This window comes from Notolepis coatsorum, assembly GCF_963971535.1.
Source record: "Notolepis coatsorum genome assembly, chromosome: 9".
Taxonomy (NCBI): domain Eukaryota; kingdom Metazoa; phylum Chordata; class Actinopteri; order Aulopiformes; family Paralepididae; genus Notolepis; species Notolepis coatsorum.
In genome coordinates this window covers 129,716,233-129,729,107 of record NC_140173.1, presented here as the reverse complement: position 1 = coordinate 129,729,107, position 12,875 = coordinate 129,716,233, and the positions used below count along the sequence as shown (strand labels likewise).

Genomic DNA, 12,875 nt, shown 5'->3' with positions numbered 1-12,875 from the left:
AGACACTGAGGCATTCGGTGTGTTTCATTGGCGACATGCTGCTTCACCTAAGCCTCTGTTTTCTGTATTCTGACGTATTCTGGACCCAGGTAGGTGGTGATGGCCTTACAGACTTGTCGGACTATGATAGAGACAGATGGTCGAGATATTCCAAATTAATTTGCGACTTTCCTTTGTCTGCCCCCATTGCTCAGGTAATACAATGTGCAAGCTACCTTTGTGAGTACATCCACAGGTGCACGCATATTTAGGGTGCCCACCTGTCCTGCGTCCCGCTACAACAAAACAATGTCCAGCAATTCAAAGATTAAAAAAAAATAAAAATTAAATGTTGTTAATTTAATGCCTCGTTCCAATACCCTCTTATATTTAAAATAAAAAAATCGGGCGACGTCACAAACCAATGCATTGCGCAGCCGAGCAATAGTATCCAGCTGCAGGACCACAGCACTGACACACTCAGGACCGCGACACTTTGCGGACCCACACTCTCCAGACCCTCGCTCCCATTGGCTGATTTGGGTCACGTGACCGTCCCACCCAATGGCTGAATTCGAGTGGGACGGTCACGTGACTCAAATCAGCCAATGGGAGCGAGGGTCTGGAGAGTGTGGGTCCGCAAAGTTTCGCGGGCCTGAGAGTGTCGGTGCTGTTGTCCTGCAGTTGGATGCATCTCCAGCCGAGGCTGCAGAGCGGAGCAGCCAGTGGCGGCTCTACCACTAGGGGCGCTAGGGCGCCGACCCACCTGCTGGCCAGCTGCTGTTAAATCAGAGAAGAAGACAATAAAACTTTTTCGTTTTTGTGTTTTATAGCCCTATAAATAATATAAACATGTTTAAAATTAATAATATTTACTCATTTTAAGTATGTTTGTATTTCCAATGCACAATATAACGTTATTATCTAAATTAAAAAAACATCGTTTTCCAGAGCAGGAAGTGACATCACGTTTTTTTATTTTTTTGTATTTCTCGGCCCGGGCTATACGCGATAGCGCTCTGAGTGCGCGTCACAGTTTGATCGCTGTCTCCGTCACAGCCAATCAGTGCATACGGCGTTGTGCGTTGAAATATGACTATTATGTTGGAATCCGAGCGCGATTTGAAGCGGTCTAGCCAGCAGCGTGAACTTCCGTGAAGAATTTCCATAGCCGCATTTCGCGGAGACGCTCTCTGATTGGCCGACGCCAGTATTTTTTTCCATGGCAGAATTTCACAGAGACGATCTCTGATTGGCCGAATCCAATTTCTAATGTTCCAATTCTAGCTTCTAGCTTGGTTCCTAGGTTGGTCCTAGGTTGGTCGGTGGAGATAGTTGTGTTGTTGTGAGATGCATGCAGCTGTTTGTCTTAGAGTGTGCCGTGCCGTGACTGCAAGTTCTTTAGACTGTTAAGCTTAGGCACTCTTTCAAAGTTGGTTAAGGTTAGAGTTTGTCTTAGAGCATGGCGATAGAACGCCAGGTAGTTTGCAGTCTGTTCGAGCGGAAATGGACAAAGGAATGTACTTGTTGAGTAACTAACGAGCTCAGCTAACAAGCTATATGGCGGATTATACACGTTTATCAAGCTCTCCTGCCCTGGACGTTTCAACTAAACAGTGAGTCTCTCTCTCTCTCTCTCTCTCTCTCTGTGCTTAACGTTAACGTTTGTAAATAGTTTTTTTTAGGAGCAGTACTACTGCTGGCCATTCATGAAGCGAGACATTGCTGATTGTTTATTTATTTTATAACACAAGACTATGACTACCAACTGCCTAGCCAGCCGTGTATCAATCTTGGATGCAATAATAACGTTACTTACCACACTGACTATGTCGATGGCTCATTGATTTAACTACTGCAGCTCTCTCGGATTGAAAATACGTGGATTATGGCTTGTTCAATATCGTCTATGTTTGAATGAATGAATGAATGAGAACTTTATTAACAGATTGCAGAATGGGTACAATACAGTACGGCTCAATACACACAATTGTTAAGGGGATGCAGACCAGAGAAAGACGTTTGTCTTGTTTACATCAGGGTCCCAGATTTTCGATTCATATCGATAGTTTAATAGCTAGCCTTGGCTCGTTTAACAATATGCAAAATATGTGTACAGCCCTGTACTCATACTGAAGTTATTCTTGGTATATAATAGGTCTGATTGTGTAACGAATCGATTCCACGTCGCGCTGTGTGTGAGAGAGAGAAGGAGAGAGGGAGAGATCTGCCTGTGTTTGTAGACGGGCGAGTTTTGTTTCTAACTTTTCTATTTATATATTGTGTTTCAAGTTGTGAATTAGAGTCTAGACTATACTTTATTTGACTGGTTGTGTGTTGTTGTAGTAACAGCTGAGCAACTCGTTCATAAGAGCCGATTCATTGCCGTGAGCGTGAGTCGAATCGCTCACGTCTTGCCATGAGTGTTGCGTGGTACTGTACTGTACATGTTTGCATTTTGCAAAATGTTTGGTATAGCGCCCCTAGTGGCGAAGTACCCAGCGGCCGCCACTGGGAGCAGCTCACTCGAGTCTCGTGAGTCGCGCTGCCTGTCACCTGTCCGAGCGAGGCCGGGGCAGCTGTATGTGTGACGTCAGTCACTCGAGTAGTCAGAAGAAAGACCGCCAATATTACTGATACAAGTTGTTTAGCTAGCTAAGAAAAACAAGGAAATGGAGGCAAAAAAAAGAGACTTTGCTCATATAACAGAGACTGGGACAAGAAGTATAGTGGCTGAGATCCGTTTCAGATGATCCCCAAACTGGAGGAGAGGGGGACGTCACGTATAGTTGTTCAGAGGAGCGCCTCTTCAGCAAGTCTGGCCCGACTATTATTGAGAACTGAATCAGAGGGTCGGTTTGTATAATAACAGAATACACAGGGAGTATCGCCGGGACACTGTCCAGAGGGAAGGGGGCAATAGAATCCGGAGGCTAATATCCCCAAAACTAGAGGTGAGTTTAATAAGATTAATAACAAAATGAGCTATATATAGCCTACCGTCTGCGTCGAATATGATATAAAGGCATTTAAATAAATACATTTCTTTAATTTTAATTAGCAATAAAACATTCCCACCCCCCCCCCCACCCCCCTACGTGTCCCGCATTGTCCCGCAAAAGCAGTGCTGCTGTCCTGCGACTGAACCATTTTGACCTGGTCACCCTACGCATATTGGTTGCGATTCCTTCCAAATGCGGACGGAGTCTCTCGCTGAGGTTGATCACGGACAATCTTTTTTATTTTTTTATTATTATGTTTTTGGTAGATTTTTATTTGTTTGTACTACCGGGCAGTCCGGTAGAGGGAAAGAGAGAGGAAGAGCGGGAGACAGAGCGGGGGGAAGACATTCGGCAAAGGACGCCGGGTCCGGGAATCGAACCCGGGTCGGCCGCTTCGCGACGCAGCGCGTTACATGGGTCGCCACTTGGGTGCCCAATCACGGACAATCTTGACATTCTAAAGTTCTCACGCCATTCCTCAGGAAGCGTAACTCCGTTGACAATTCCTCCACCATAGTCCCGTTCTCCCTGGCCAGGTAGGGTCGATAACGCTGCCAGCGACGGGAATGGTCGTGACACATTTCCATCGTGCGTCTGCGTATTCCCATCGTGCGTCTGAGTCTTGTTCTAGCGTTCAGTGATACCTTCAACTGAAATAGTTTTTAAAAGAAGAAAGGCCGCGAACACCTGAGCTACTTGGTCGTTCATGTTGACTAATCCAGTGCTGGAAAAATATGGCTGGATCCTGTTCTCTTCAATGTTCTCACCGGATGTTGGTGAGGGCATGCGGACGTCTGTGTGAACCTGAACATGGGCCTTAAAGGGGCACTTCACCAAAAACAATGCAGGTTTATTTTGCACATAATCTCACACACATCCAAAAGCTCTAAATGGGTTTGCACACATTCATTTAGTTCATAGATTCAATTCTGTTAAGGATTGTAATGCGACCCCAATTGCGCGACACAGACAGGTATTCAAAACACAGGCATGATTTATTATACACAAAAAAACAGCACTGACCCTTTAAGGGTGAAATAACACTAAAGTCCATGAACACAAAAATGCAGCACTGGGCCTTTAAAGGCCGAACAAAAAGGTACACAGGAATATCTTGTCTTTAGGATTGATTTTAAAATTGTTTTGCTTGTTTTTAAAGCTTTTTTTTTTTTGCTTTATTGTAAAATGTTGTGTTTTTATTTCTTTGCTCTGTTAAGCACTTTGAGCTGCACTCCGTTTATGAAAGGTGCTATATAAATAAAGATTATTATTATTATTATTATTATTATTATTATTATTATTATTATTATTATTATTATTATTATTATTATTATTATTATTATTATTATTATTATTATTATTATATTATTATTATTATTATTATTATTATTATTATTATTATTATTATTATTATTATTATTATTATTATTATTATTATTATTATTATTATTATTATTATTATTATTATTATTATTATTATTATTATCTTCAGAACAAGGGTATCTTCCCGACCAGAACGCTGCCGACGGGCAACGCAGCAACAGGGGGTCTAAGGGGAATGGAGTGAGAACACGGTCATCCTCCCGTGGAACAATAGAGAGCGATGACGAGGTCTCACCCCAGGAACGAGGTCCATGAAGAGGGAGCAGGGTAGTAGCCGGCACGACGTCTCACCCCAGAGACGCGGCGGTAGATGGTAGCAAAGTAGAATGGCACGACATCTGAAGTGGGAACACATAGGGATCCTCCCGTGGAAGTCTAGAGAGCGAAGACGATGACCCACTCCAGGAAACGGCGATAGGTGGTAGTGTACAGAGACGACCTGGCAAGGAGTGGAAGGCAACCAGCAGTACTAATACTCTCCCGAGGAGCTGATTACCAACCACTCACAGGTGCGCGAGGAAGAATGTTCGGCACGCCCCCTCGTTGGGCAGCATGCAGTCCTACCCAGCGCTCACAAATTCAATTCAAAACACTTTATTAGTCCCGCAAGGGGCAATTTAGAGCATGATACGGCAAACAGCTGCATTTCTACACATTCAAGACAAAACAAGACAAAACAGGGACAAGAGACATACGTGACACTTCAAAGCACAAGAGACATGCCACTGCCAGAACGGGATCCCTACATTGTTGATCTGTCAACAAGTCCAATAAATAAATACATTCGGTCAGATGGTTATTGAGAGTAGATGAGCTGTAGAGTAATTAACACAACATGAGGATTCAATGTCAGTGATGACATCACTGGTGGTGGCCATATTCAAACTGATTTACTCTCAATAACTGTCATACTAAATTAATGTGTGCAAGGCTGTTTAGAGTTTTTGGACGTGTGTGAGATTATGCATAAAATAAATGAGCAATGTTTATTGATGAAGTGCCTCATCAAACACACTTTTATCTCTGCTTCTCAGGATGAACGTTCCCTGCGAACCCGTGCCACTCAGCACAGCCACTCGGCACAGACACACAGCACAGCCACACAGCACAGCCACACAGCACAGCCACACAGCACAGACACACAGCACAGCCACACAGCACAGCCACACAGCACAGACACACAGCACAGCCACTCGGCACAGACACACAGCACAGACACACAGCACAGACACACAGCACAGACACACGGCACAGCCACTCGGCACAGACACACAGCACAGACACACAGCACAGCCACACAGCACAGACACAGCGTCTCTGTGTCAGTAGTTCTGCTGAATGGAGCAGAACCACTGACAGGGGAGAAGGAGGACACCAAACAGAATGCCAGCGTTCAGAACATTTCCCGGGAAGGAAATCTCCCCTGCCTTGCTCCTCCAAAAATGGAGAAACATAAAATCCCATTGTTGGGCATAACTGCATGCTCTTTGTAAATAGACACAGACAGTTAATGGGCAGCAAGCTATAAGACCGCAAAACAATATATATAATTCTCCCGTAGTTTGCATTGAATTCGTGAAATCTGCTTCTGTGCCCCTGATACGTGGAACATTTTGCACTTTACTACTTTAGTATCCATTGGTCAATTTTAATATTAAATAGCTAACCATTTCACCACAGTCTGCAGTTGTTTTTAATTACTTTAAATATTTTAATTGATTGACTTTGTATTAATTATGTGGTGTACCTCTCGACGCCATCTTCCGAGATCAAGTAAAGATTGAATTAAATATATATATGCATTTCGCTGTTCTCATTCTGTGTGCTACTGTAGCTTGATAGAGCTCTATGTGTATTATGGCTGGAGACCACTTACATTATGAGTTATTGACCTCTAATTACATGTTAAACTGTAACTACTATAACACCCTGGGAGACTTCTGGGGGAGGGCAGCTCATTCCCAAGTGGATTCACACTTGTGTTCCATGAGTAAATCTCAAGGGATTCGTAATGTAAGATGCCCTTGGCATGCTTGGCACAGCGCTGCACAATGAGATTGGGTTATAGTGAGAGGCTTTTGACAAGCCGTCTGGGGCTTCATTACAGTGCCCCAGACTGTTCCAGGAACAGTCAACATATACAGCCGAGCAGAGGACACAGGCTTCATTACAGTGCCCTAAACTGTTCCAGGAACAGTCAACATATACAGCTGAGCAGAGGACACAGGCTTCATTACAGCGCCCCAAACTGTTCCAGGATCAGTCAGCATATACAGCTGAGCAGAGGAAACAGGCTTCATTACAGTGCCCCAAACTGTTCCAGGATCAGTCAGCATATACAGCTGAGCAGAGGAAACAGGCTTCATTACAGCGCCCCAAACTGTTCCAGGATCAGTCAGCATATACAGCTGAGCAGAGGAAACAGGCTTCATTACAGCGCCCCAAACTGTTCCAGGATCAGTCAGCATATACAGCTGAGCAGAGGAAACAGGCTTCACTACAGCGCCCCAAACTGTATACAGATAAGCTCTAACTTAAGAGGAGGTTGTTATAGGCAGAGATATACAGGCAATAAATAAACAGTAATGTGGGATTGTAACCCCTTAAGCCCATTTTAATTCAGATATCTTAACCCTCCAGTCACCCTTGTCACAGTTCTGGTCAAAAAGCCTTTTTTTTTTTTTGTATGTGTGTTTGTGGATAGCGTTGGTTAGATTGTATGTATATGCCAAAAGAGTTGCTCAGTATCACATCTTGGACTCACATTACAATAATCAATGTTTGTTTTTAAAAACAATCACTATTAAGCGTGTGAACAACAAGTGTCACACCTTTCACCCTAGTCGCAGAACTGGACAGGTTAGGGTTAGGACCCCCTAACCCCCTAACCCCACCGTAACCCTAATTCAAGAAATGGTTAAAATCCTGAAAGTGAATAAATATTCTATATGTATGGTGAGGACTGACGATAATAATGATATTCATGAAAGAAATTGGAACAATACATGAAAAAGATATGTAATTCACTCACAGCTCTGGCTGTGGTTGTAGTAGACATGCTTATAATCACTAATCAGTAATCACTTATTATCACTTTGTACATAATATATAATATTATATATATAATAATATAATACCAATGTACAGTTTTCCCCTTCGGATGTACAGTATAAGATTAAAAAAAATATCTATTTTTTATTTTTTATTTAATAATAAATATCCTTAAACTAAATCCTCAATTTGAATAAAGTGATTAATCTGATTAAATTAGTTTTTTTTTTTTATTAAATCAACTTGAATATAACTCATCAGTTTTAATACTATAATATTAGTGTAGCCTAATCTTTATCTGTAACTGTGAAGAAAAACCCCATTGGTTTAAAGGAACACTCCAACATTTTGGGAAATTAGCTTATTTAACATCTTCCCTGGAGTTAGACAAGAAGATACATACCTTTTTTGTCTCTCTGCATGCATTAGTTTTAGGGAATGCCTGGACCGTTAGCCTAGCTTAGCTTCATCACTGGAAGTGGGTTATACATTTACCCGAGTTCCCAACAATAATGTTTTTAATTTTTTTCATGCTCTGTCATTTATCAATTATGGTGAAGTGAGTGACGTCCAGCAGGATCCACCAGAAGTCTCCCAGAGTCTCCTAGTCGCACAAGTCTCCCAGAGTCTCCTAGTCGCACATGTCTCCCAGTCACACAAGTCTCCCAGTCACACAAGTCTCCCAGTCACACAAGTCTCCTAGTCACACAAATCCTCCCAGACACACAAGTCTCCCAGTCACACAAGTCTCCCATTCACACAAGTCTCCCAGTCACACAAGTCTCCCAGTCACACAAATCCTCCCAGACACACAAGTCTCCCAGTCACACAAGTCTCCCAGTCACACAAGTCTCCCAGTCACACAAATCCTCCCAGACACACAAGTCTCCCAGTCACACAAATCCTCCCAGTCACACAAGTCTCCCAGTCACACAAGTCTCCCAGTCACACAAATCCTCCCAGACACACAAGTCTCCCAGTCACACAAGTCTCCCAGTCACACAAGTCTCCCAGTCACACAAGTCTCCCAGTCACACAGATTCGATACCGGTGTCTCATTCGTTGGTCTTTTACTTTTTTACTCTTATGCTATGATTTATCTGAGCTATTGTTAATACAGGTCAGATTTGTTTTGTTATAACATGAATCTATTCACATTAACACATTGCCCGCCGGGGGTTATGCCCATCTAATGCCCCTCTCTGCCAGCGCTGTAAGCCTATGGAGATGTTTACCTTCTTTGCAGGGCTATAACTTTTAAAATTGTATTGCTATATTGACATTACTATGGCCCATTCAACATCGATTATCTATCGTTCAGGATGTGGGAACGTTATACTTTTTCATTCATACATTCATACAAAAATACCTTCTAGAATATAAGTATGTTTTTATCGTTTTCTGCAGTAATTCCTAGAACGTGAGTTATAGGCCTAAACACATATATCGATTATCGATTGGTGTTTCTTCCCTATACACGCTATATTAAAAAATTCAAATGTATATGACCGGTATACGTTATGCTTCATCATGCGTGAAGGAAAGGGGGGGGGGTCGTTTATAATTCCCCGATCATCAGTAAATGCTTTATGTAGGTTGGGTGATATATTGATCAGATCGGTTTGCTCACAAGGAAACTCACAATCGGGTTGAAAATAACGTTATATTCCTCTTACCGTGGTTCAATGAGACTGGTGGTGAAATATCCCAAGTACACGACGCCGATCGCCTAGGTCCATTTCCGGTTTGTATGTCGCAATAAACGCCGAAATCATATCAATTATTAAGTTTAGAAAGCAATCCATTATGTACATAATGTCTGTCGGGAGTCCCGCAACAATATGTGACGGCCGGATGAGTTACATCGACGCACATCGGCCACATCCTGTAGGCGAGTGTAACTCGCCCGACCATCCACCAGGCGGCGGTATTGAGCCGTCGTTGCCGTCACCTATAGGGTCCAGCTGCAGTTTCGTGGGTGTATATATGAATTATGAATGCCATGGCGAAAAAATGAAATATTTGTGTATAATATATTTTTTATAGTATTTGTTTTGACCTCTATTTTGTACTTATATTATAATAAAATCTTGAATTTTGATTACTATCTTGACTAGCTCTCTCTCATTGGCAGAATACTCTCATCAGAATAACCAAAGCCAGAATGGCTGCGCTCAGACCCCTATGTGGGGAGGGGTTAAATGGGGAGGGGGGTTACAGTATAATAGCACTGATTTCTGGGTAGAGTATTATTATGCATAGTTAAGATAATGGCTCAGTTCTTTTCAGGCCCTCTGGCACTCAAATAGGAATTGGGTTAGTGTCATGGTTCATAAGACATAGATTGAAAAGTATCCGCCCAATTTGTACAAGTGATTATTTTGAAGGTAAGAACCTGTACATTCATATAATAATAAAAAGAAAAGTGAAGCTTGCTTGACAAGACCATAATGTTTGTGCCTGGTCACAGTTGACTAAAACTTGACTAAACAAAAAATAGATAAAGGTGACTAAATATGATGAAAACGAAAAAGAGCATTTGACACATGACTAAGACAAAAATTTAAAATAGCTGACAAAATTAACACTGACCCAGAGCAATCGAAAAAGCCCCATTTGGAAATACTTGAGATTTTGGTCACTAGAAGGCAAACTTGTGGAACCTCAAGACAAAGTTGTATGCAAGCTATGTAAACTACAGCTGGCCTGCCATTCTTTTGTATGCTAATGCTAGCGTTTTGGGAGTTCTAGCGTCAATAATGTATGTAGCCTGCTTTTCTGTTTTTTGAATAGCACTTTAATGTAAATCATGTTAGTTTGATTACTATTTCTTGTCAATAAAAATATATTGTTCCATGTTTATCACACCTTGCTCAGAGACGCGTTACTGTGTATGAATGTCTGTTCTATATACCATACACTTTCATTAATCTGATCTCGCTCTGAGAGGCAGCCGTGGCAATTTCTCCTCATGCACTGAGAGAGAGAGAGAGAGAGAGAGAGAGAGAGAGAGAGAGAGAGAGAGAGAGAGAGAGAGAGAGAGAGAGAGAGAGAGAGAGAGAGAGAGAGAGAGAGAGAGAGAGAGAGAGAGAGAGAGAGAGAGAGAGAGAGAGAGAGAGAGAGAGAGAGAGAGAGAGAGAGAGAGAGAATTATTCTATATGTATGCTGGTGTAGGCATGTTGATCTTAATAAAGGTCATCTATTTTGTTTAAATAAATATTACCTATATGTCTCCCGTTGTATTGGTTTTCCCTCTTGTAGACACATAAAGCACAATAATAGATATTAGACTGATTCAAACCATGACAGTTGGGGGCGTAGTTTACAGTGTGTAAGTCTGTCATTGTGCCTTAAATTGATTGGTCTATATACAGTACTTCCCCCTCGAAATCGAACAAGCTGATGGCGCGTTTGGTTGGCCCTCGTCAACTAAACATTTCTGAAAATATATCCGGTGTTGTACTATGCTTCTGCTGTATAATGACATTTGAATCTAATCTAATCTAGTCAATATCATATTTCTGATGATGTCTCGTGAATAATAAAGAATGCTTGTACCACAAAAGATGGAACTCGCCCAAGTTTACCGCTGGTATTTTATGACTCGGTGAACAGTGAAACGACCAGCTGAATGCACCCGTCAATCAAAGGAGGAGGCCGTTAAAACTTTGCAGAGCTGAAAGTGAAATTAAAAACAGACGTGAACAAACGGCGAAAAACGAATGATCTTTGATGGTTATGAGGGAGGACACTGATGTAGTGTGTAGACTAGGGAACAACAATAGAAAACTGTGTAGTTGGGTGAACATGGGAATGAGAACACACACATAGAACATAGACATCTTTACGTTTGTGTTAGTACACATTCACTTTGAATACAAATGGAAATGGTGCAGAGACTTTGAGGATATCAAGGTATTTTGTATCATTTGCGGCAGGAAATGGTGGGAACTTCAATGGCCTTGGGATATGAAGGGCCATTCTAATTATAACAGTGGTTTGTAATAAAATATGTGCATATTATTATTCTGCTTCACTCATTTCTGGGTCCAGCTCAATATCCTTCACGCAGTTAGCAGATGCACATGTCATTACTCACCGAATACCACTGTGAGCTCTATATTGACTGTTTAATAACATAACTCCAGTGCATCAAGGCTGAGTTATGATGTTCTTTCACTCCACCTGGGTTCTCTACTTTTATCTTTCTGTGCTGCGGATGACAGAATAGAAATGTTCCAGTTCCAGCCTAATGGAAATGGAAATAGCAGAACACCTTCAGTTGAATTTGAAAATATGTCACTGCACAGACGGAATGCAGGTATCAAATATTGAGAAGGCCTAACTTTTGCAGCTCAGTAAATATTTAATCTGTACATATTTGCAAAACAATATAAGAGGAATATGTGATACTTTGATCGGGAGCAATATGTAGGCAATATGAGGCCTCTACAATGATGTAATGTTAATGCAATACATAATGTAGTTTGTGCACACAGGGAAAGTACCTAGAGAAGGAGAGAGAGACATAGAGAGAGAGATAGAGAGAGAGAGAGAGAGGAGAGAGAGAGAGAGAGAGAGAGAGAGAGACATATAGAGAGAGATAAAGAGACAGAGAGACAGTGACAGAGAGACGAGAGAGAGTGACAGAGAGACATATAGTGACAAAGAGAGAGACAGAGAGAGAGTGACAGAGAGATAGTCTTAAATGCACATTGATTACTTACAGTAGACCTATAATACACACACACACACACGCACGCACGCGCACACACACACACACACACACACAATGGCCTAACACAATATTTTACAAACATACATACACACACAAACAAAAACATGTGTGAACAAACACAAGCACACACAGACACAGAACACAGGTGATTGCTGGTTCATTTATTTAATTTAATTTGATAAATTGTATTTACTCTTTTTTTCTCATCTCATTGTTATCTCTTTGTTCCTTGATGCTTTGGAAAAATTTTTTGGCTTGATGCTCTCTGTCTGATAACTGACAGAGAGAGATAGAGAGAGAGATAGTTAGGTCGCTTTCACATATAGTTTTGGTGGACTCGGTGCGGTTCTGGTGGTGAAGTTGCAACATTGTTGCATTCTTCATTTGGTTCGCCTGCGTTCACATAGAAATCTGTCAGGCGCACCGAACCTTCTGAACAATGTCACGCGGTCGAAAAGGGCGCTCGGCTATTGGACAGTGGAAATGTGTGTGTGGCTGCGAGCCCGTGTGTGCGCGTGCGCGTGTGTGTGTCTGTGTGTGGACTGCAAGCCCTCCAGATCAGCGGAGGTGAGTTTTGACATGGCATTGATCCATTGTTCTATTGAAGCACTAAGCACATTACCACCATCCTCTCGCTAAACAACTTGTACCACGTTGTTTTTACGAGTGCCCACAAGTAGCTGTTTTATTAATAATATAATAAACGTTTTTTCTTCCTTCTT

General features: G+C 41.9%; 1 protein-coding gene across 1 annotated transcript in view; it reads right to left on the bottom strand.

Annotated features, from left to right (window-relative positions):
• fmn2a (formin 2a) overlaps nt 1–6,124 on the bottom strand; it is a gene marked incomplete at its 5' end in the record, with an annotated part of 139,297 nt that extends 133,173 nt beyond the window's left edge. Inside the window, 2 exons of the mRNA XM_084321997.1 lie at nt 4,600–4,702; nt 6,112–6,124. Of these exons, the coding sequence (XP_084178123.1) occupies nt 4,600–4,702; nt 6,112–6,124 (116 nt within the window). The remainder of the gene's footprint in view (nt 1–4,599; nt 4,703–6,111) is intronic.
• Between the last annotated feature and the right edge of the window lie 6,751 nt (nt 6,125–12,875).